Raw genomic sequence first — 23,410 nt, 5'->3', positions numbered from 1 at the left:
CCAGGACAGCCAGGACTACACAGAGAAACCCTGTCTCGAAAAACCAAAAAAAAAAAAAAAAAAAAGGAAAATAAGGAAAATGTAAAATGTTAACATTTGGGACTTTGGGTGAAGGGCAGGAACGAGTTATTTTGTATAATTTTTAAAAGACTTTATTTTTATGTGTATGGATGTTTGTTTGTGTGCTATGTATCATGTGGGACTTGTACCTGCAGATGTCAGAAGAGGGTGTCAGATCCTCTGGCGGCGGAGTTTGGATTGTTATAGGTCATCACATGGTTGCTAGGAACTCTAGTCCTCTTCGAGAACAGCAAACGCTCTTAACCGTTGAGCCACCTCTACAGCCCCCATTTTGTATAATTTCTGTAACTTTACTATCAACTTGAAATAACTTGGAAATAGTAAAAGCATCACTTTTTCGAAAGACAATTTCAGCATGTGTGAAAATATTCAAGCTAAGTGAAATATGTAGATTACTAAACAAATGTGCAGTTTAAATTTTGTTGACTGCATATATTTAGTTAGATATATGGCTCATGCATGCTTAGTTCAAAAATAGAGTTCATATATATTTTAGGAGCTTTTAAAAAAGTAACAATTGTCATCTGTTGGTAAGAAATATCCATGCCCAACTTAGAACAAAAGAAAGTTGGAAAGAATTTGTGTTGCCAGATATCAAGGCCTACTTTAAAGGTAAGTGGACTAGGGGTTGGAGAGATGGCTCAGTGGTTAAGAGCTCTTTCTGGGACTCAGGTTCAACTCCCAGCACCAATACAGCAGCTAACAATCGTCTGTAACTTTAGTCCTAGAGGATCAGGTGTCCTTTACTGGCTTTCTCCAGCACGACATGCATATGGTTTACAGACATACATACAGACAAAAACATCCGTATGCATAAATTTTTTTAAAAATTATTCTTAAAAAGAAAAATAGATATTTGGGTTGGAGAGATGGCTCAGCAGTTAAGAACACTGTCTGGTCTTCCAGAAGACCCAGGTTTAATTCCAGCATCCATATGGTAACTTGCAACCCTGTGTAACTCCAATCCCAAGAGAGCTGTTGTCTTCCTCAGTCCTCCAAGGCACCAGGCAAGCATGTGGTACAGAGACATGCATGCAGACAGAACACCAATACACATAGCAAAAGATTAAAAAACCCACGATATTATATAAAATACTTTTATTAGAAGTCACACAGCAGGAAATCCTTAGAGGCCAACGAGGAAAGAGGAACTGAAAAGCTCGGTGAGGTGATGAGAATGTACCTCCCCGTGAATATCTGTGCTTCTGGACATCTTGCTGGGGAGTTTTTGGTTTGGGGGCCTGGGGACTTTCAGAGGTTGAAACTGATCATCTCAGCATGAAGTGGAAACCCTTAAAATATTTGCTAATATTTAGTAATGCGGAAGGCCAGATTTCTAAAACAATAATTATGTCTATAAGAAAAGAAGGAATGTTCTCTCTGCTTGGCTTTGAGGAGAGAGATCTGGAAAGGGCCTGTGTGTGGCAAGGGCCCTTCCCTTAGAATGTGAGGCCTCAATCTTGCGCTCTGAGTAAGTTTGAGGTCAAACTTCCGAATACCATCCGGGGATAGCCACAATTTGTCCCGAGGATCTTGACAAACCCAGTCCTAATTCACTGGGTCAGCACCAGCAACACCCATACCATTGAAAGAAGTGTCACAAACAAAAATATTCATAGAAATAATGGACTGTTAAAAAAAAAAAAAAAAAGAGCAGGGCTGGAGAGATGGCTCAGTGGTTAAGAGCACTGACTGTTCTTTTTAAGTTCCTGAGTTCAATTCCCAGCAATCACAGAGTGGCTCACAATCATCTGTAATACGATCTGATGTTCTCTTCTGGTGTGTCTGAAGAAAGTGACAGTGTACTTACATACATATAATAAATAAAATGTTTAAAAGAGCAGAAAAATGCGTCTCCTGAAAAAAGAAAAAAAAAGTCACCAGGAAGATAATAGTCAACAGTAAAAACTGTAAAATAAGTCAGTCTGAATGAAAACAAAAGTGCGAAGACACTAAGGCTTTAAAAGTAAGACATAAACCACTGCTCTTAACCACTGACTGTTTCTCCAGCTCCACCATTTGGGTTTGCAGCAGGAGCTGTTATAGACGAGTTTCATTCTCTTTCTGTGAGACTCACAAATCGTCATATTTGTATAAAGCTTGTTAAACATCATTTCAAAAATAAAAGTGTTGAGCTGGGGAGATGGCTTAGTGGGTAGAGGTACTTGCTTTCTACAAAAGTGTGACTACCTGAATTTTAGATTTCCAGAACCCACAGGAAAGACAGAGAGGCAGTAGTATAATCCCAGAACACCCAGGGGATGGGAAGTGGAAACTGGAGACTGTGCAGAAGCTCCTGGGCCATCTAGCCTGCTTTACAGAGCATTGAAAAGAACTTGTTTCAAACAAGAGGAAAAGGTGAGGGTCAACACCTGGAGGCTGTCACTTGACTACACTTTTATCATGGCACACACCCACCTACACACATTGCCACGAGCATTCATGCAGTCCCCCAGAATAATACTAATAATAATTTAAATGTCAATTCTTACAATTTGTTGCTCAATAGAATTCTTGATTAGGCCAAATAATCTCTTGAACATTTAATGAACAATCATCTTGCACTTTCTTAGAGCTGACAAGAATATCAATATTTCCAAATATGAATATTTCCAGGCTGAAGGACCTGGTTTGGGACTCTTCTTGCCAAATGTCTATCTTTGTCTTGTGTCTAGGCTTCTCCTTCTTTTCCTAGGACCCCACCTTTGCCTGGGAGCACAGCACTTACTTACTAACTGGGTTTACACAGAACCTGTTTGGTTGATCCTAGCTAATTCTTTCATTAATTTGCCCATTTGCAACCTTACCACGTTGAGATCTCCTCTCTCCTCTCTTGAGAACAAAAGGCTATACATACAATAAGGCAGTCATATTTGATAAATAGCTTTGGCCTGGATTATTCATTCAAGACATTTATTGCTAACCTGCTATGTTTCAGGGAAAGATAAACTATGGAAGACAGATAAGACAGTCAGGGGCCATTTTTCCATGAAGATTATGATGACAACAAACAAAAGATTCTCCATTTTGAAAACACAAAAAGAGATAGGACTCCTGACATCCCTGGCAAACAGTTAAGGCACAGTACCAAACAAAATTAATGAAATCAAGTATGGAGTTTAAGTGTCAGTACTTTAGTAGATAGAAAATTGGCTAAGCGGATGGCCACTTAAGAATTCTAGTGGTGGCGCACGCCTTTAATCCCAACACTTGGGAGGCAGAGGCAGGTGGATTTCTGAGTTTGAGGCCAACCTGGTCTACAGAGTGAGTCCAGGACAGCCAGGGCTACACAGAGAAACCCAAAAAAAACCAATTCTTGAAAGATGGGCTGTGTTTAAAAGTGGACGGAATAGGGAAGAAGGACTTTGGGAACTGTGAAACTGACTACCATCATGCACATTTTATAAGACGGGGAGGGGGTAATTATGTATGTGTAGTTTGCTTTTTCTCTGAAGCTATCTTATTCAGTGACTACCCGAGTTCTGTCTTATAGTGGACTGTACAAGAATACAGCTTTTACACTGTGTACACAGAATCAGTATTTAGATACTGTGAACTTTTTTTTAAAAAAGGATTAATGTATTTTGTACACTGTCATTGTCTTCAGACACACCAGAAGAGGGCACCAGATCCCATTACAGATGGCTGTGAGTCACCACTTGGTTGCTGGAAATTGAACTCAAGACCTCTGGAAGAGCACTCAGTGCTCTTAACTGCTGAGGCATCTCTCTAGCCTGAACTTTATTTATTTTTTTAAATTGCATTTATATATTTAGTGTGCGTGTATGTGTGTGTACACATGCCAGTGTGGTTGTGTGGTCAATTTGGGGGAGTCAGTTTAATCCACCATTGGTTCCCGGGGGATCCTACTGAGGTTCTCAGGTTTGGATGCAAGTGCCTTAACCTGCTGAGCCATCTCACCTCACCGGTCCCTCAACTTCACAGTTTTAAAGTAGGTTTTTGTTTTTTTTGTTTTCCTTAGTTTTAGAATTAATTTTCTGCGATCAATCAGTACTCTCTTGAGTTTAGCTAATTCTAACTTCCGTGTAAACACAATTCAATTTGATCGTGCAGAAGTTTCTCAGTCATCCAAAAACAGGCAGTGTCTCTACGAAAGTTCAGTGGAAATTCCCCTCCCCAAAACTGATTCTATGAATGACTGTGTTATAAACCCCATTGTTGCATGTTCACGGTGGGCCAGAAACCCAACTTAATCACTCCCCTTACGGACTCCACTTTTGGAGCCCTGGTGCGCTGCCACAAGGTAGGTTTCCTGGGAGAAAGGAGCAAGAAGCACAGGAAGGAGGCTGACTACGTAGGACAACTGCGTCTTCATCTAAAGGGCTGCGGGGCGCCTGTCTTAGGAACCCGGGCCCCTGGAAGAAGGTTCGCCCTCTGGCCTAGGGCCCATCCAAACCCGGGACAATCAACAGGCTTCAAAAGTATCCCAGGAGAGCGCGGGAATCATCGGGCTACCGACTGCTTTTGAAAACCCCACACCGAGTCTCCCTACCTCAGGTGGTACAATTTTGTCTGACAGAACGCTCCTAGGATCTCAAACTGCTCACGCCTCCTAGGAACCGGAAGCATTGCCACTAGCTACTGGACGGCCATTCACAAGGGGCGGAGCCTCAGTGAAAACTATAGTCCCCAGAATGCAACGCGGAGCTTCCGGTTTCCGGCAAGAGGACCAGAGTGAGTGTTTACACCGGCGGCTCGCTGCGGCCGGGTTCCTTCCGCGGGACGGGTGAGGGCGCTGGGCCCCCTGGGCGCGCGGGGCTCTCGTGGGTCCGGAGTAGCTAACTGGTCCCACGAGAAAGGTGGGGTTGTCAACATTGTCCCTACTCACGACTAGGTATCTGTGACCTTGGGCCAAGTGACTTCAGCTTTCTGAGTCTTGATTCCTGATCTGTAAAATAAGGACAATGATGCCAGTTTCAGGAGACAGTTGTGGGGATCGAGATCGGTATACAAAAAGTCCAACTCCTTCCTCGCTTTAGACCTGAAGGTGGATAGTACCTTGAAGTAGGCAGGGTCGCTTCGCAGCTTTTTCTTAGACTTGTCTCTACTACAGGAGACCTCCTTGGAAGACACAGTGTCTATAACAAGGACTTGTCTTGCACCCTTTGATTTTTTTTTTTTTTTTTTTTTTTTTTTTAGATTTATTTTGTGGGCATTCATGTATGTCAGGCTTGGGGACAATGAATTAGAAAAGCTCTAGTCTTGGCTTCCAAGGCTTTCAAGAATGGGAGCGGGGGAGGGGCGGGTCACAAGTATGAGGGAAGTGGTGAGAAATTGAGAAGTGAATAAGTTTTACAAGGAAAAAAAGCAGGAAAGAGAAGATAGCTATTTTTTTTTAGGCCCGCATGTGGTAATGAAGCTCGCTGACTTGTTCTTAAATCTATTGATGTGTATTGCTCTTTTGCCTTGAGGGAACAGGGAATGTATGACCAAGAAGAGAGCATGGAAACCATGTGTTTGTGTGGGTCTTTGGTAGGAGTTTGCTAAAAGGCCAAAAAGGGAAGAGAACTTATATGCAAAGACAGGAGGTGAGCAGAGTTATATATAAAAGACAACTTTGTTATGAAGTGTACTTACCTGTGTTATAAAGGGGCAGGGCTGGGTCTGTTGAAAGCTGGTAGGAGCCGGGCGGTGGTGGCCCACGCCTTTAATCCCAGCACTTGGGAGGCAGAGGCAGGCGGATTTCTGAGTTTGAGGCTAGCCTGGTCTACAGAGTGAGTTCCAGGACAGCCAGGGCTACACAGAGAAACCCTGTCTTGAAAAACAAAACAAAAACAAACAAACAAAACAAAACAAAAACAAAAACAAAAAAGCTGGTAGGAGTCAGAATGAATGGGTTTGTAATCAGGCTGTGGAGTTAACACCTGTCTGTTCATAGAGGCGTTTTGGGACCAATGAAGGCATTTTAAGCAGTTAAATCTGTTAGATTTGTGTTTTAACAGTAAGACGTTGGGTGGCGCTATAGATCTCTGATAAGGGCTGGCAAGAGAGGCAAGGGCTCCTTAAAGCGGTGTAATAACTAAACCAAAAGTTGAAGATAACCAGAAATCAGTGTGTAAAAGGGAAAGGGTTTGGTGATCTTGCTTGAACCTCACAACATTCCTATCCAACTGATGGGTCTTTTATGTCCACTTTAAAGGTGAAGAAACTGAAGCATAGAGAAATCCCTTGTTGTCCACCAGAGAAAGAATAAAGGGAGGACACTAGGTTCTAGTTCTAGCCTCTTAATGTTACACCTATGTTTCTATAGCGATATTGCACTCAAATTATCTTTCCTTTATTCTCATTGCTGGGAGAGATGAGTAGGGTGGTGGTTTGTCTTTTAACCATTAATACCTTATTGTTTTACAGGGAGAAAGAGACAGCGCGAAAGAGAGAGGATGTCTCTCTCAGACTGGCATCTGGCCGTGAAGCTGGCCGACCAGCCACTTGCTCCCAAATCTATTCTTCAGTTGCCAGAGACGGAACTGGGAGAATATTCCCTAGGGGGCTATAGCATTTCATTTCTAAAGCAGCTTATTGCTGGCAAGCTCCAGGAGTCTGTTCCAGACCCGGAGCTGATAGGTGAGTCTTTGTTGACTGGAGCTGGGTTGCTGCTCTTACCTCTGGGAGAGTAGGTAAAAGAATAAATTAAGGGCTTGTGGTTTGTTGCCTCACTCACAAACACATGACAAAACTATTGTCTTGCCACTTTAGTCTCGTGTTATACTGAACGACGTTACTATTTAAGACTCTTTACTGTGATGTCATTGAGGTCTTTCTCTGAGAGAACAAAATTAACAAAGAGTTGCTGACGAGACGAGACTCCTCTATCACATAAGACTTAAGGGATAATTAGAAGGATTTTTTGTTTGCCTTGATGGCTCATTAAAGGGAAGGCAGCAAAATAGGAAATGAGGTTGGCAAGGTATTCCTCGTGGAGGAAGGACTTCAGTAGAGTACAGTCAGATTAGACTAGGAACGGAATTTACTATAGCCAAGGGTTCTCCCTGGTGAAGGCATTCCTGTCACAGGTGGACCAGTACGTTCCTTTTTTGTTGTTATATTTTTTTCCCATTTATTTGGACTTTCTACAATGATGAACTCTAGAGGAGTTCTGTGGCTATATTTCTTAAATAAGCATTTGTACTTAATAAAGTTGTTTAAAATGTTGGCATTTTGTTTATTTTTTGAGACAGGCTCTCACTTTGTAGCAATGGCTGGCCTGGAACTTAGTATTTAGACTAGGCTGGCCCAAACTCACCACTTATCTCTGCTTCTTGAATGCTGGAATAAAAGGTATGTGCCAGCACACTTGGTCAAAATGTATTTCTTAAAATCCCCCCAATACATATAGGTGCTGACTATTGAATCCAGCGCCTTGTATCTTGTATATGCTAGGGAACTAGTCTGCCACTGAGCTGTACCCAAAGCCTGTTTATATGACAATTTTATTTTAAAGCAAGATCAAAAAAAAAAAACTTAATAAATTGCTCAGACTGACCTCAAATTTGCTTCAGCCTCTCAAATATCTGGGATTATAGATATGTGCTGCTGCACCTAAAAGAGTGTCTTTTGTATGTATGTGGTGCATGCATGGGAGTGTGCAGGAGTGTGCACTCATGCATGCGTATGAAGAGACCAGAACAGGCTATCAGGTGTTCCCCTCTCTCATCTACTTTATTTCCTCGAGACACTATCTTGCACTGAACCTGAAACTCCTTCCAGTTTGGGTTAGACTGGATGACCTGCAAGTTCTTGGTGTCAGCTTGCTCTCTGCCTTTAGCCACTGGTATTACAGGGATGTGCAGCCATGCCTGCCTTTTATGTAGGAGCTGGGGACTTGAACTTAGGTCCTAATGAGTAAGTGTTCTTTACCCGCCGAGCGCTTCCCTATCTCCTGAGAGCTGTCTAATTAAAATAAGATTCTCAGGGGATAGAAAGCAAATTGCTTTGAGAAACAAAATAGAAGTGGGGAGTGTTTGTTTGTTTGTTTGTTTTCTTTGTAGATTTGATCTACTGTGGTCGGAAGCTAAAAGATGACCAGACCCTTGACTTCTATGGTATTCAGCCTGGGTCCACAGTCCATGTTCTCCGAAAGTCTTGGCCTGAGCCTGATCAGAAACCTGGTAAGGGAGGGTTTGCCCTCAGTTAGATGGGCAGAACTTCCTAATATCTCCAAAGGGAGGAGCTTTCCTGAGATAAAGTCCTGGGTTATTTACGGAGATGGTGATAGGTGTTATCTTTGTCTCTATTGGATTAGACCCCCACTGATAAGTTAAGGTGTGACATTGTTATGGTCAATACCACTAATAATAGATGTCTTTTTTTTTTTTTTTTTTTCTTAATAAGCTTATTAACATTTTTTTCTATTTAACCTCTTCAGATTAACAGTTGATTTTCCAGTAAACTTTACACCCTTTATTATTGTTGCTCTGTTCATCAGACAAAAGCCAGGAACTTACTTTGTTTCTGTAATGCTACAGCTTGTTCTTAGTTAAGCAAACCTTCCCACAAATCCACTCAGGTAGTGATTCGTTCAGTAAGCTAATGACTCCTGCTGAGCTCATAACATATTTCCAGAAATACTCCACTAGCATTCAAGTAGCTCTTGAAACTGTACAAAACCTAAAGCCCTTTTCGTTTCTTAATGGAAGTTGCTGCTTGGAATTTACAATTTAGATTTTGTGTTTGTGTTTTAAAATTGTTTCCGTGTATAAAGCTAAGCTATGTAAAAGAGGTTAGCTTTGTTAAACTTTAACAAACTTTTTTAAAGTTTGACTTTTTTTTTTTTTTTTTTTTTGGTTTTCAAGACAGGGTTTCTCTGTGTAGCCCTGGCTGTCCTGGAACTCACTCTGTAGACCAGGCTGGCCTCGAACTCAGAAATCCGCCTGCCTCTGCCTCCCAAGTGCTGGGATTAAAGGCGTGGGCCACCACTGCCCCGGCTTGACATATTTTTATTTTGTCTGTCTGTTAATGAGTAGTTATCAATTTGAAACTTATCTTTTCAATTCTAAACAGAACAAAAACATTTTTTTGTATCCATATGGGAAGTGAGAGAGGGAAGCAGCCTGGAATCCCAGGATTAGAATGATGCTCACAGCCAGACTTTGGATCCCCACTGTTACAGGGTTCACCATGATCAGACAAAGACATTCTAAGACCATCATGGACCAAGTGGAAAATAAGATTCTTGCCATTTCTGAACAGAGACAAAGCCCAAACATTGTCCAAATGCATAAGAGATCGCACACCCTTTCCCTGGCTGATGAGCATGACTGTTCTTCTTCCACTTTGAGCTTTTACCTCACTCGGGTTTGCCTTTTTTTCTTGAAGAAGGCTATTAAAAGCCTAAGAATAAAATTGATGCCAGAGCAAAACTGTATTTTCCACAGAACCATCCATCCAAGCCCAGATCCACTGGCTTTTCTAATATCCTCTGATTGAGCTGTTCCGCAGTTCTTGTGATATACGTTCTCTACATGATGAGCATTGAACCCAGTTTTTTCAGGACAGGTCTGTCTCTCTGCTCTTCAACTAGAGGACGTTGACTGAAGAAAATGAACAGTTCTGGATTCTGCAAGCTAGTTTTGTTTTGTTTTATTTTTTCCCTTCCTTATGTTACATAATGAAGACATGGTAGAAAAATAACACTCTAGCACTTTATAGATAAAAATAAGATTGGAAGGATGTCTATCCAAGGTCACCTAATTAGAATGAATGTTAGAACTAAGATATAAACCCAGATTATTCTGGGTTTGTGTTTTCTTTTAGCCTGCCTGCCTTTCTTTCCCAGAGGGTGTTACAGAGACACCCAATACTCTTAGCAGCTTGTGCCTTGGGACATTTAGAGCCTTTTCCTTTCTGTGTCATCTGCAGGTTTATTTTTGAAACAAATGGAATTTTTATTGGGAAGTGAAGGTAAATTTAGTTCCGAAAAGAAAGTTTTTAAAAGATAGTACTTTAGATATTTTCTCCTGTAGTATTCCTCTTCCAAAAAGGAAGTGGATTTGATGATACACTTCTGTAGTCCTAGAATAACAGACAAGGGAGGAGGTTGCTCACTGAAAGCCAGCCTGGTTTAAATAGTAAGATTCGGTCCTAAACCCTAAACAACAGGGATGAAGCAAACAGTAGCACCCACCCTAGACTAGAGTTGATGCATTCTGTAGGAGGAGAATCTACTAGCATCTCTTCTGCCTGGCTCACTGTGGGGGTTTCCACTGCAGGGTGTGTGTGTGTGTGTGTGTGTGTGTGTGTGTAAATAAATAAAATTAGCCAGGGCCTTGCTTTTCTAGCTTAGAACTTGTACTCTTTCCTTTCCTTCCAGAAACCAGGATTAGAAGTATATGCTACCGTACTCTGCTTAACTTTATGTATGTGTGTGTTTATTTATTTATTAGCAGTGCTAAGATCAAGCATTCTACCACTGAGCCATACTCTTAGCCAAGAATCTTACTTTAGTTTTCAATTTGAGCCAAGATATTACCCTGGTCTCCAGCCACAGAAAGCAATTTGATGTTCTTTCAAAGCATCTCCCCCCTGATTCTCTCATGCCTCTCTATGTATTTTCACATAGGCTTTGCAGACCTTCTTCCAGTAACCATTTCCTCTGCCTTAACTTCCCCTCTTGATGGTCTCCTAGGAGTCCTAACTTGGGTCCTAGCCTTACTCAAATTGATGCTTAGTCAGTTAACCAAGTGCAGCTTGGAACACTGCTAGACTCCTCTGTCTGTAGAATACAGTGTCCAAAAATCCAAAGAGAAGTTGCTATTTGGCCTATGGTAAAAGATTATTCAGAGGTTTCAAGTGCCTGGCACGTCCTTAGTCTTTACTGGAATTCTTTTTCATTGTGGTTTGTTATTTGTTTGTTTGTCTGTTAGTGGTGCTTAGGCTCAAACACAGGGCTTACCAGGTTGTTAGACACAGGCTTCCCCTAGCCCAATCTGTCTGTCATGTTATGAATCAAAATAATGTTACAGGAGCTGGAGAGGCCTGTAACACCTGCTCTTCCACAGCACCCTGGTTCAATTCCCAGCACCCACACGTAGCTCACAGCTAACTGTTCCTCCAGTTCTAGGAAATCTGGTAGTCAGCACTCCTGTGGCACACAGGCATGCAGGTAGAACACTCATACGTGTAAAATAATAATTAAAAGATAAAAAAAGTACAGGAGTCTAAAAATAGTATAGAAATTCAAAAGAAAGTAACAAAGAAGAGAGTCACCCGTGGGCCTGCCCTCTAAGGAAGTGTCACTCCTTACCTTGCTCCTTCCAGCCTTGGGCCACATGCAGACTGACATATTTTGCATAGTTTTACCAGAGAATGCACATCCAACTTTGTGTTCTATTTCTTTCTCTTAACATATTGTGTCGGCATAGTGTTATATCGTTAAGATGGCTTGGCATACACTTACTTTAAGTTTCTACGTAAGAAGCCACTGAATTGATTATACATTCTTTTTAAAGATAAGAAATTTAAAATTTCTGCAATGGGTCGTTGATCAGAAGAAGCTTCTTTCATGTGACAAGATCCCCCTCTATTGGAACTTTGTTTTATGTACTGAAGAACATTCATTGAGTGTGTAAATTTCCAATTTGTGACACTTTTTTTTTTTTTTTTTTTTTTTTTTTTTTTTTTTTTTTGAGGTGGTGCTCACATTCTTAGAGGGTGACTCGGGAAGGGACTCTATAGACCACGCTGTACCTGGACAAATGCTGAAATGATTTTGTCCACATTTGTGGTAATGACGGAGCCTGGGCTATAGAATAACTAAGTGTCTTGTCCTCTAGAACCTGTGGACAAAGTGGCTGCCCTGAGAGAGTTCCGGGTCCTGCACACTGCCCTGCACAGCAGCTCCTCCTATAGAGAGGCGGTGAGTTTGAGCTAAGACTGCAGGAGTGATGTGAACACTGGTTGTTGTTTAGCATAGGAACTGACAGCATGTTGCTATGGCAACTAAAAGTTCCTCTGGGAGTTTTTGCCATGTCTGTGGGCCTCAGTAGACTCCTGTCTTTCCCCCAGAGAGCCTATCAGTCAGGCATTGGTTGTAGATTCCCTGTGATGATAATTCTACAACCTCTCCTCAGACTGGCCTGATGGACCGACTATGGTTGCAGTTACAGAATCTGTACATCTTTTCTAATGGGACTAGATCTTTGAGTTTTTGGTGAACTGCCTATCACCTCTTTTTTTTTTTTTGGTTTTTCGAGACAGGGTTTCTCTGTGTAGCCCTGGCTGTCCTGGAACTCACTCTGTAGACCAGGCTGGCCTCGAACTCAGAAATCCGCCTGTCTCTGCCTCCCAAGTGCTGGGATTAAAGGCGTGTGCCACCACTGCCCGGCTGCCTATCACCTCTTAAGCACGAATTTCCCCAGTGGAAAAATGGAGAACTAGCTGTGACTTTACTTCCTAACTTATACAAGTGTGAAGCAGTCATTGTATGGAGATTGGAAGGGGCTTGCAGAAGCTGCAGAAATTATTCTTGGGCATTTGTTTTAGAAGTATTACAAATAGAGATGGTGGGAGTGACCCACAGAGACTGCTCCACTGTGGTGGTCTGCACAGAGCCCTCTCATAGACGTGCTCCAATGGAGGAAGTGGAGAAGCGTGTGATGAGTGTATGGTAGCTGGTGTGCCGAGCCATCCTTGTTCTCCTGCAGGTCTTTAAGATGCTCGGCAATAAGGAGTCTCTGGATCAGATCATTGTGGCCACCCCCGGCCTCAGCAGTGACCCCATTGCTCTAGGTAAGTATAGGAAAAGTTTTGAAGAAATGTGAAGTTTTGGAAAAGGAGAAGCCAGGAGCAAAAAAGAGCTGCGGCCATGCTTTGAAGAGGCACTGCTGTTGAGGGATGAGGGAGCGTAATAAGTTCCATAAACTTCCCCCTAAGGGCTCTCAGTCTTCCTCTGTGGTGACTCTGTGTGGTCTAAATGCAGGAAGACGTGGGGAGGAGGCGACATTCGCACTGGAACAAGATACCCATGACTCTTTTCTCCTCTCCTCAGGAGGGCTGGTTTGGGATCCAGTTGAGTTGCTTGCTTTGAGATTTAATGCCGCTGCTTCTTCCTGGATCTTGCCAAAGTTCCACTGTCTAAGAGAAATCTTGGTCTCTTCCAGGGGTTCTCCAGGATAAGGACCTCTTCTCTGTCTTTGCTGATCCCAACATGCTAGATACGTAAGTATAGCCATCGTTTTATGGAGTACCACTTCTCATGTGGTCAGGCTAGAAACTTGGTTGTTGGCCTGGGATCTTTTTTGGAGGCCAGTTCATTCTGTCACCACCAGGTCTGCTTTCTCAATGTGTCAAGATGTAAGAAGCAGTAAGGGCTGCTTAAGGAATAGAAAAGCCCAGGGGTGGGAACACGTGAAGTGTGTCACGATGAAGCAGTGTGGAGAGAGTGAGCGAGCGTTTTGTGTGCCAGGTTGATTTCATTTAGTAAATGTCAGGAATTTTCAGCTCGGGGAAGTAGACATAGGTATGTAGGGCATAAAAATGTTAGAGCTGGAAGGACAGCAGTGGCTCTGTCCCCTTATTTTACAAGTGAAGAGTTAACTCTGCTTTAGGAAGAGAAAGAAGTCTTCAGAGGCTGCCTGTTGTTTAAGAGGTGGTGTCTGGACCCAGTTCTGACTCTTGAGCCTACCAGACTGTATGTTCCCGTACTCCATCATGTCTTCCCTGTAGTTTTGCTTTTTTGTCTGTATGGATCTTAAAGACCTTTCTAACTCTTCTAAGGGCAGATCATCAAGATGACAGAACTTCCTGGCCAAAGACGCCGAAGAGTGGCCTAAATGTGGGGCATACCCTTGTAACCCAGAACTCAGGTGGCAGAGGCAATCACAGTAAATCTGAGGCTAGCTTGGCCTAGAGAGCAAGTTCTCTGGGGTAAGAGCCAGCCAGAGGTATACAGCCAGAGGTGTACAGCCAGAGGTGTACAGCAAGGCCCTGTCTCAAAGCCAAACCCAAAGGAAAACAGAATGAACGCACGCTGAAAACTAAGGGCATAAGGCAGGGCTGGGGAGCTGTACTTAAATGGCCACCCACACTGTCACGGACAAGGGCACCTTTTCCTTAGTCTTTCTTTTTGACCCCTCTTCTAGATTGGTGCCTGCTCACCCAGCCCTAGTCAATGCCATCATCCTGGTCCTGCACTCTGTAGCAGGCAGCACCCCAATGCCAGGAGCTGACTCCTCTTCCCGAAGCATGCCCTCCAGCTCTTACCGAGATATGCCAGGTGAGGCCCTCAGGAACTGGTCGTGGCTCAGGGATTGGCTTTACTCAGCAGCTATGTATAGTGTTGGCATAGGGCATGAGTCAGGAAGTGCATCTGTCCTGTAATTTTCCGAGGGGAGAAATGAAATATGAATTTGGAGCATAACGAGAGCTGAGATCTGGAGCTGCGCCGGTGCTTTTCTGTTCTTCCTCCTGGAATCTGTTCACTCTCCTCCAGGTGGTTTCCTGTTTGACGGGCTCTCAGATGACGAGGACGACTTTCACCCAGTGAGTGGCATGGCAGTCTGCCCCTTGGGGGAGATGGTCCTGGGAGCTAGCTTCTCCTTAGTACCTCTGTCCCCAAGGCTGGACCTTTGGGGGCCAAGGCCATGTCATAGTGTTTCTTTAGAAAGGTGGGGCCTTAGGAAATGTTCCTGGGCACCGGGGTGTGGGATGTGGTTCTTTTGTAGCATCTAATTCTGGAAACCTCTTTGTTCCAGAGCACTCGGTCCACGCCCTCTAGCAGCACACCCAGCTCCCGCCCTGCCTCCCTGGGATACAGTGGAGCTGCAGGCCCCCGACCCATCACCCAGAGCGAGCTGGCCACGGCTCTGGCCCTGGCCAGTACTCCAGAGAGCAGTTCTCATACACCAACTCCTGGCACCCAGGTATGGAGAGAGGGTTGGGAACACTGAAGCCAGGCTGCCAAAAGTGGAACTCCCCTGTAGTAGATATGATTACCTAGCACCCGGTTGGTAGATCTCTTTGCACTGAACTGTGGGACCCTGGAAAGAATTTCTCACCTGTGGTTCAGGTGACTCCCCTTTTTACTTACTTGCCTTTAGGGCTCAGAAGTCCACTCTCAGCACAGGCCTGAGTATTTCTTCTTCCCTCCAACAGGGACTAGATATCACTAGAGTGAGGTTCTTGCTCCATCTCCAAAGCTACCTCTCTCAGTACTGGGGTCCTGGATTGTGTCTGCAGTCTCAGGGTCCTTTTCTCTGGAGTAAAAGAGAATGGGACCTCTTCTGCCCACATAAATTACATTTAGGTACTCCATCGTGCAGTGTAGTTATCTAACGGCCCTGTTGGAAAGCAGGAGTTAGGGGCCACGTGACCATCTGCTGTGAGGCCGAGACGACTCTGGGGTAACACTGACTGTCTTGTTGACTCTAGGGCCATTCTTCAGGCACCTCGCCAATGTCCTCTGGTGTCCAGTCAGGGACACCCATCACCAATGATCTTTTTAGCCAAGCCCTCCAGCATGCCCTGCAGGCCTCTGGGCAGCCCAGCCTTCAGGTGAGTCTCCCCACCTCCAGGTTTTCATGCTGAGTTTGGCACGTTGAGCCTTTTTCTGCACACTGGAGGCTTTCCTTCCCTCCAGGAACAACAAGGGCAAACTTACGGCAGTTTGACAGGGGAGCCTTCCCAGAGAGGGCAAATTGTTCTCATGGCTTCCCGTTCTTGCCTGAGTAACTGTAGCCTGACGCGTGTGATCATAAGGAAGTTTTAGTTAATCGTTCATTCAGTGAGCATTGGCTGAGCAGTGAGCACACACACAGCGCTGGGCTGAGCTGCTAGACCTCAGTGAGCAGTCCTTTGCCCCTGCCATGGAGGGCCACGATGTGGGCACACATTTGGGAAGCAGCTTGGTTAGAAGCTTAGCTGCTTAGGGCAAGAGCCTAAGCCAAGCAGAACTGAGAGAGGTTTAAGCTGATTTGTAGAGGTCAGTTTGGGAAGCCAGGCAGTGGAAGGGTTTCGTGATGGGGAAGAGACAACTGCCTGATGGACCAGATGTATATAGGTAGGGTGTATGTGATACACTCAAAACTCTGTGGTTAGAACGCCGCAGTGTCATGGCGAAGGGCATCCTGAGATGGGAGCAGAGAAAGCAGGCAGAAGCCTAGGTGGAAGGGGCCTTGAATGCCAGTCCAAGGAGGTTGGACTTGATCTGGTAGTTATTAGGAGTTCTTGAGAAGCTTTAGGGAGAAAGGGGTCAGCTACATGGAGAGTCAGAGTCTTGGCGTTGTATGTCATATCTTCAAGTATGAGCTGTTTGCTTTATGCCTGATGGTCTATTTACAGTGACTCTGCAGGGGACACGTCATTCTGAATTGTCCCACAGCTATGAAGCAGTAAAAGCCTTCATAAAAAATGTTAAAAACAACAACACCTTCATGGGGGGTGGTGCACAAACCTTTGTGGTTTTCAGTACTGTGTGTGGTACTCATTGCTGAGGTGGGCAGCCTGGGTTCATCTCCAGACAGATGCCTGGTCACTAGGCTCCAAGGCTCTAAGCCTTCACTGGTTCTGCCTGCTGTGAAGCAAAGTTGAGATGACCGTGTCCATGTCTCTGCCTTCTGTAGCCTCACCCCTGCCTCCCTCACCCCTGCCTCCCTGTCTGCCTTTTCCTCACATATAAAGTCTTCCATAGCTGTACATTTTCTCTCTATGAAGGGGCAAAAAAAAAAAAAAAAAAAAAAAAATCAGCACAAAGCCTAAGCGGAGTCTTAAGGCTAACAGTTGTAACCCTGTCAGACAAGTGGCATGTCTTCCTGAAGAAGAGAGATGTAAGCCCACCACTTCCTAGGAAAGCAGGAAAGGCTATGAATAGACGGTTCTCAGAGCAGGCTCTTACACGTGCAGGACTCCTAGGAGTCTCGCTTCTCGGAAACTGTTCCAGAAGTGTGTGTGTACATAGAGAATGACAGTGTATGGCACCAAAAGAGACAGCAGCATTGTTTTAATGGCAGAAGATTGTAAACAGTCAACCAAGAGCTAGAATATTGTATTATATGCTTGCTTAAAGGTTTTTTTATAGTAGGGAATAGTGGTACTCTGTGATCTCAGCACTTACCAGGTTGACGTAGGAATATTATGAGTTGGGGGCTAACCTGTGATATATGTATCACAACTCTTTTTTAAAAATTAGGCATTTTTATGTTTATGTCAAGTTGACACAAGGTAGTCATCTGAAAGGAGGGAGTCTCAGCTGAGAAATTCCTCCCATACGATGAGGCTGTGGGCAAGTCTGTATGGCATTTTCTTAGTGATTGAAGTGGGAGAACCTAGCCCATGTCGGCTGTTTTACGCCTGGGCTGGTGGTCCTAGGTTCTCTAAGAAAGCAGGCCGAGCAAGTCATAAGAACAAACCAGTAAGCAGCACTCCTCCATGGCCTCTGCATCAGCTCCCGCCTCCAGGCTCCTGCCTTGCTTGAGTTCTTGCCCTGGTTCTCTTCAGTGATGAACTTTGTCAGAGGCCAGCTTTGAACACCACAGGGTAAACTGAGTCAGGCAATGAGGTGTGGTGGCAGCAATTGGGATCAGTGATGAAAGCAGCTGATGGGGGACAGTTGTGATAGCAACTGACGGGGACTGCTGCCTATGGCAGCCATCAATCAGAGAAAAGGAAAGGGGAAAATCATGCACACACACACACACACACACACACACACACACACTGATTGAAGCAAAGGTATATGCCAGCATTTTTTCTGTTAGCCCTTTTTATACCCCTTAAGACAGAATTTTTCTATGGAAGAAAATTACCTCATAGTCACAAGTTACACATTCTCTAAAAATAATCACTACGAAAACATATTCTTCAAAAGCAGATTAAAATCATGACACAAGAAAAAGTTCTGACAGGGTTATTGGTTATGTATTCCTTTTTTGAATCTTTTATCTAACTAAATAATTTTCATCTTTTTTTTTTTTTTTTTTTTTTTTAATATTTATTTACTTTATGTATGTGAGTACACCGTAGCTGTCTTCAGGCACACCAGAAGAGTGCATTAGATCCCATTACAGATGGTTGTGAGCCACCATGTGGTTGCTGGGAATTGAACTCAGGACCTCTGGAAGAGCAGTCTGTGCTCCTAACCACTGAGCCATCTCTCCAACTCGTCTTTCTTTGCACAAGTTTATTGTAACCCTAAAGCATTAATTCTTTTGTCATAGACTAACAAAGTTTAGGCAGGCCAAGTCTGTAGTAGCAGGTTTCTCCTGGTGCTTGATTGACAACAATCTGTAGTTACTAAGGAACAGGACATCTATCTCATGTCTTATTTTTGAAGTCTTGATCAGCGAGACTGGCTGATCATCTGTTCTCTGTCCTTAGACTCAGAATTGTTTATTCTTTATTCATAATCTTTCTACTTCATGCTGCACACCGAAACCTGTCACCACAGCCCTAGATCACAAGGCCCAGGAACACAGGCCCAGTGTCCAGGCCCGGCTTTCTTGCTGCTGCAACTGCGTGCTTGCGATGCATGAGTGCTCACGTTGCTCCTTTTTCTAACTCATGCAGCTCCTGCCAGTCTATGAGGAAGGGGCACATTCTAGTCTTGATTCTAACTTTAAACTTTCTATCAACTATCCTGACATCCCAAAATTATTTACATCAAGCTAACTTCCTAAAACTACTAAAATCAGGAATTCCATAAAATCATTAATTCATCTAAACAGCATTATCTCAAGAACTTTGGCTTTCATGCTGATTTGCAGGAGACTTGTCCAACAGAGTAGACTGTCACCCAGGAAGTAATCACACCAGGCTATGAGCAGTGAGGGTCACCCAGGGTACACTCACACCAAGCCAGATGAATGAGGGGCATGGCAGTGACAAACATGAGAAGGCACATCAGTAGCAAGGAATCCTGGGAGAAGTCTCTGGGGCCATGCCTTCCCAGAGTGCACATCGTTGTCACTCTAGGAGGCTCACTTGCCTACTGTAGCTCTCTTTGCATAGTGCCCACTAGAACTTAAAAGCTATAAGGTAAAATAAACCTTTTCCTTCCCAAGTTACTTTTGATCATGGTATTTTATTACAGTGGCGAAACCCTGACTTACACAGTGTACTAACATAGAAAGATCACTTTCCACTACATCTCATGGTAAACAAAACTTAAGCTAGGTGTGATGGCGTGTATCTATAATCTTGGCACTCAGAAGGTGGAGTTGGGAATTCGAGACCATCTCCGACTATATAATAGTAAGTTTAAGGCCAGACTAGGCTGCATGAGATCCTCTAGCCAACATTCAGAAACAAAAGAAAGAGTAAAACCAAAACTAAAACACAACTTTAACTTATTATTTAATTATTTTATTGGTTTTGCTCTTTGACAGTTTCGTACATGGTTTATATGTAATTGATTTCGATTACCCTCCTCTCACCCTCTTAACATCCCCTCGTCCTTATCAAATCCTTCTTAACACCGCTGGTCTCTTTCCCAGACTGATGACTCTTGGGTTTGTTTTGTGTCCCTTTAGTTTGACTAGGCTTTCTATATAAGCATTAGATTGGAGCTATCACTGGAGCCTGGTGGGGTCACCAGTGGGGGAGTCACCAGTGGGCCCGAAACGGAAGGCAATGACTCTTCCTCTCCTTGACTCTAACAGTCGTAAATTGTTCAGCAGGAGGGATGCCCCCAGCCCCCTCCACCTATGCCTGCCTATCAGCAGACCAGATGTGTTGTTTTTGTTTTAACATCATTTAACTTGTTATTGTGTGTGGGTATCATGCACCATTATGTGGATTCCAGACTCATCATGTGATTCACAAGACAGACACTTTTACCCACCGAGCCATCTTACTAGTCCCCATGGGCCATTCTGGGAAGACTCAGGCAGTGCGTACATGCATCCACTGCCACTGTGAATTCATTATTGCAGTGGTTGTGTCTTGCCCAGAGAGTGGCATTTTGTAGTTCTTCTTCCAGAGCTTTCACTTCCACTTCCTCTTCCGAAATGTTCTCTGAACTTTAGAAGGAATAGAGTGAGTGTCTTGTTTTAGGACTGAACACTAAAGCACCATATATAGTCATGAGTCTTCACTCACCACCAGTCACTGGAAAGAGAAGCTTCTCTAATTGAAGCTGAGAAGAACATGCGTCTGTGTGTATAAACAAATATTTAGAAGGCAGTTCAGTGCAGTACCTGTTTTTCTAGACAACATCATTCAGTCCCCTTTTCCGTAGGGCTTTTGGTCAGATTTGTCATATTAGACATAGAGTCCTCCTGTAGAGCAGGCCTCAGAGCCAATCACAGAACAGTTGTTTACAGCTGTAACAGCTGTGCCATTGTTGTGAGTGGGGCTTCTTACCTGGTAAGAGGTCTCATAATTTATAGGGTTCACAGATGAGTAAGACCCTTTCTCCTTCAGTAGCCTAAGAGAAGCTTTTGGAATTATGAAAACTATCAATCCAGCAGGGGGAATCTTCCAGCTCAGTTCCAGGGTTATTTCTCTGTATCATGCTACCAAAATGTGTTGTCCTCAGTGATAAGGTTTTATTGTCTAGTTCTGGTAGGTAACCAAGAGGAATGGAAAGAACCTGTGTTGTTTTGGGGAGCGCTGGAATTCCCGTGACCAGTAACTCCTTAGCATCCCATCCTTGGCACTGCTGTTTTGTTTAATAATCTATAGCTTCTAGGAGCTGCTTTTCCCAACCATGAAAGATTCCTTAAGAGGTTTCCATGTGACTTTTCCTATGTTAGGGTAGCTACCCCTCCTTGTTTCTTCTGTCTCAACACCTACCTCTTCCTTGCTTAAACCTTTCCATTCCAGTGTTCCACATCTCTGCTTTCATAGTACCTACGTTCTACCTTATTCCTCTCTTAAGACAGCTTCCTCCCAATGGCCTCTTTAGAGTTTCCCCGATGCCTGCAGTTACTCTCTCTTCTTTCAAAAAGACGCACTGGGCTTGAATTAGAAATGCCCGGTCTTGACCTCCCTGGGAAAGAACCATCACACTTATCTCAAAGCTAATTTCAAAATGTATTCCTTTTGTGCGCACGTACGTACGTGTGTGTGTGTGTGTGTGTGTGTGTGTGTTAACAAGTTTTCTGGAATTTAGACATCGAATAATTTACTATAAAACCTCATGGGCTAGAGAGAGATGGCTCAATAGTTAAGAGCACTGGCTATTCTTCCAGGGGTCTTAAGTTCAATTCCCAGCAGCTACATGGTGGCTCACAACCATCTGTAATGGGATCTGATGCCCTCTTCTGGTATGTCTGAAGACAGTGATCATATACTCATATACATAAAAACAACAACAACAAAAACTTGATTTGTTCTCTTTACATTGAAGTTTATCTTCAGTCTTTGGGAAGCCCCTATGCCATGGCCCCAAACATCAGTAGCTTTGCTCTGCGTCTCCTCTTTTTCCTTTCTATCCTGAAAACACAACCTTTAAGTCTGTGACTGTTCATCAGGAGCCTTGCTAATACCTCTGCCTGCCCTGTTTTTCCACAGAGCCAGTGGCAGCCTCAACTGCAGCAGCTGCGTGACATGGGCATCCAGGATGACGAGCTGAGCCTCCGGGCCCTTCAGGCCACTGGAGGTGACATCCAAGCAGCCCTGGAACTCATCTTTGCTGGAGGAGCCCCATGAACTTCTTGTACCTGAACACCTAACAAATTGCAGAGGCTGTTCCTGCAGGAGGCACTTGTGAAATTGCTTCTAGATACCCCACCCAACCCTGCCCCAATATATCTGATGCTCCCGTTGTCTGCTGTGTCCAGTGCTTGGCCTTCCTATTGATTCAAGGGTAGTTGCTGAGTTACAGAGAAGGCCAGAAGAGACTCTGACTTCTGAAGAAAGTCTAGGGAGTGACCCAGTGAATTCTGGATGTGGCAGGAGAGAATATTTGTCAAATGATTCCATGTCCCTACACTGACTGTGTCTCACTAAACATCCTTTGATGTATGCTCTGTAATTCAGGAATCAAACTGTGCCAGGAAATGTGTCCCTTTCCTGTGTCCTAAAGGCATAAAGACAAGAGCAGTTAAAAATAATACTAGCACCAGCAGTACAAACAGAGCTGAACTTTAATACTGAAGGAGAACCCGGCTGCTGCTTATCTGTCTATGCCCTGGTTCTGAGGTATTTCCTGCAGTGTCATAGATAAGTCCAAATTGACAAAGTGAGTTTCATGTGCTTCAAGTCTGTTAGGGAAAAAAGTCTATCCCTTCAGTAGTTCTTGGACTCAGTTGGAGCTGATGTGGTAGGCAAGGAGCTCAGAAGTCTGTCCCAGCTTTGGTTTTGGCAGACATTCCATTCACACCATCTCCAGTGATGGCCATGTGGCCCTTGCTTGTCTCCTCTTGGGACAGAAAATTCTTTTCCCTTCAAGGAGCCACATGGAACTGGTCTGCGCTATTTCTCCACCTGTAGTTTTATTACTTGGTGGTTCTCTATGTCCCGTTGACCCATCCTCCTGGTCTTGGTCCCCAGCGCATCTTGGTCTGTATGACCTTTATGTTAGTAATAATCTTAAAGGGAGCTACTGAGAAGCAGACATTATTCCAGACAGACCCTCAGCAGCCCATTCTACCTTCTCTACAACATTGTTACAGTTTCTGCATTTACTTCATGATCCTGAGTTGATGCTGAGAAGTGTTACGGTAGAAACAAAGGCCAAGGGCCAGTGGTGGTCGGATGGTGCTGATGCTGCCCGTCCTGTGCACTCTCTAAAGCTTGCCTCCTCTCTGGTGCTCTGCTTGAGGCTTAGGAGAGCATTCATCCCCTTCTGCTGCCGAACATTTGGGTGTCTTGGCTCTTTCTGGAACAACTCTTGGTACCTGTTACACAGCTTCCCAGAATTGAGCTGAACAGTTTCCCTTGTTTGTCAGGTCTTTCCTCCATGAGCTTGGCACATTGGCTTTGCTTCCTGTGGTCATATTTAAACAGTCCATGTTGGGCCTGATAAGTGTCCCCACTGAGCCCGGGGCTTTCCATGGGCTGAGGGCTCCTTCCTAGCCATTGTGCTTTTCACTCTTTCAACAAACAGTGAGCCTCTGTGTCGTGTAAACATGGTGGCCTCCTTGCTCCTAAAGAGCTATGCTATTGGTAAGACAGGCAGACCTTGCCCACTAAACCCTGATGAAAGCTGGGCCAGGTAAGGCCAAGGCTGAGTGGACAACTCATGGAGTACCTGTGCTAAGAGAAGCTGCCTGGAGAAAGTGGTATTGGAGCTAGGTTGGAGGGTTAAAGAAGGAAATGTATGTGCTGTGTGGCTAGCCATGGAGAGGGGATGCCAATGTGTACCTGATAGTGTGGAAAGGAAGTCAGGGACCACAGGAAGTCAGGATTTTAACTGGGGAAGTAGCTTTGCATC

At 44.1% G+C, this 23,410-nt stretch overlaps 1 protein-coding gene across 9 annotated transcripts; it reads left to right on the top strand.

The window, feature by feature from the left end:
* The first annotated feature begins 4,659 nt into the window (after nt 1-4,659).
* On the top strand, nt 4,660-21,801 carry Ubl7 (ubiquitin like 7). Of its 9 annotated transcripts, none has more exons than XM_076925569.1 (12): nt 4,790-4,828; nt 5,521-5,630; nt 6,454-6,666; nt 8,091-8,210; nt 11,874-11,956; nt 12,744-12,828; nt 13,200-13,257; nt 14,181-14,314; nt 14,531-14,580; nt 14,793-14,960; nt 15,469-15,591; nt 21,547-21,801. In XM_076925569.1, the coding sequence occupies exons 3-12, from the start codon at nt 6,483-6,485 to the stop codon at nt 21,682-21,684; spliced, it is 1,143 nt and encodes a 380-aa protein (XP_076781684.1). In that variant the 5' UTR covers nt 4,790-4,828; nt 5,521-5,630; nt 6,454-6,482; the 3' UTR covers nt 21,685-21,801. The 9 variants fall into 9 exon arrangements, with proteins under 9 accessions (XP_076781682.1, XP_076781683.1, XP_076781687.1 ...); XM_076925570.1 differs by lacking the exon at nt 4,790-4,828 and adding an exon at nt 4,862-4,936; XM_076925573.1 differs by lacking the exon at nt 4,790-4,828 and adding an exon at nt 4,879-5,089.
* The last annotated feature ends 1,609 nt before the right edge of the window (nt 21,802-23,410 follow it).

This window comes from Arvicanthis niloticus, chromosome 26 (genome assembly GCF_011762505.2).
Source record: "Arvicanthis niloticus isolate mArvNil1 chromosome 26, mArvNil1.pat.X, whole genome shotgun sequence".
In the NCBI taxonomy this organism is placed as follows: Eukaryota; Metazoa; Chordata; class Mammalia; order Rodentia; family Muridae; genus Arvicanthis; species Arvicanthis niloticus.
The sequence above is the reverse complement of the archived record's forward strand: the minus strand, read 5'-3'. Positions and strand labels throughout refer to the sequence as shown.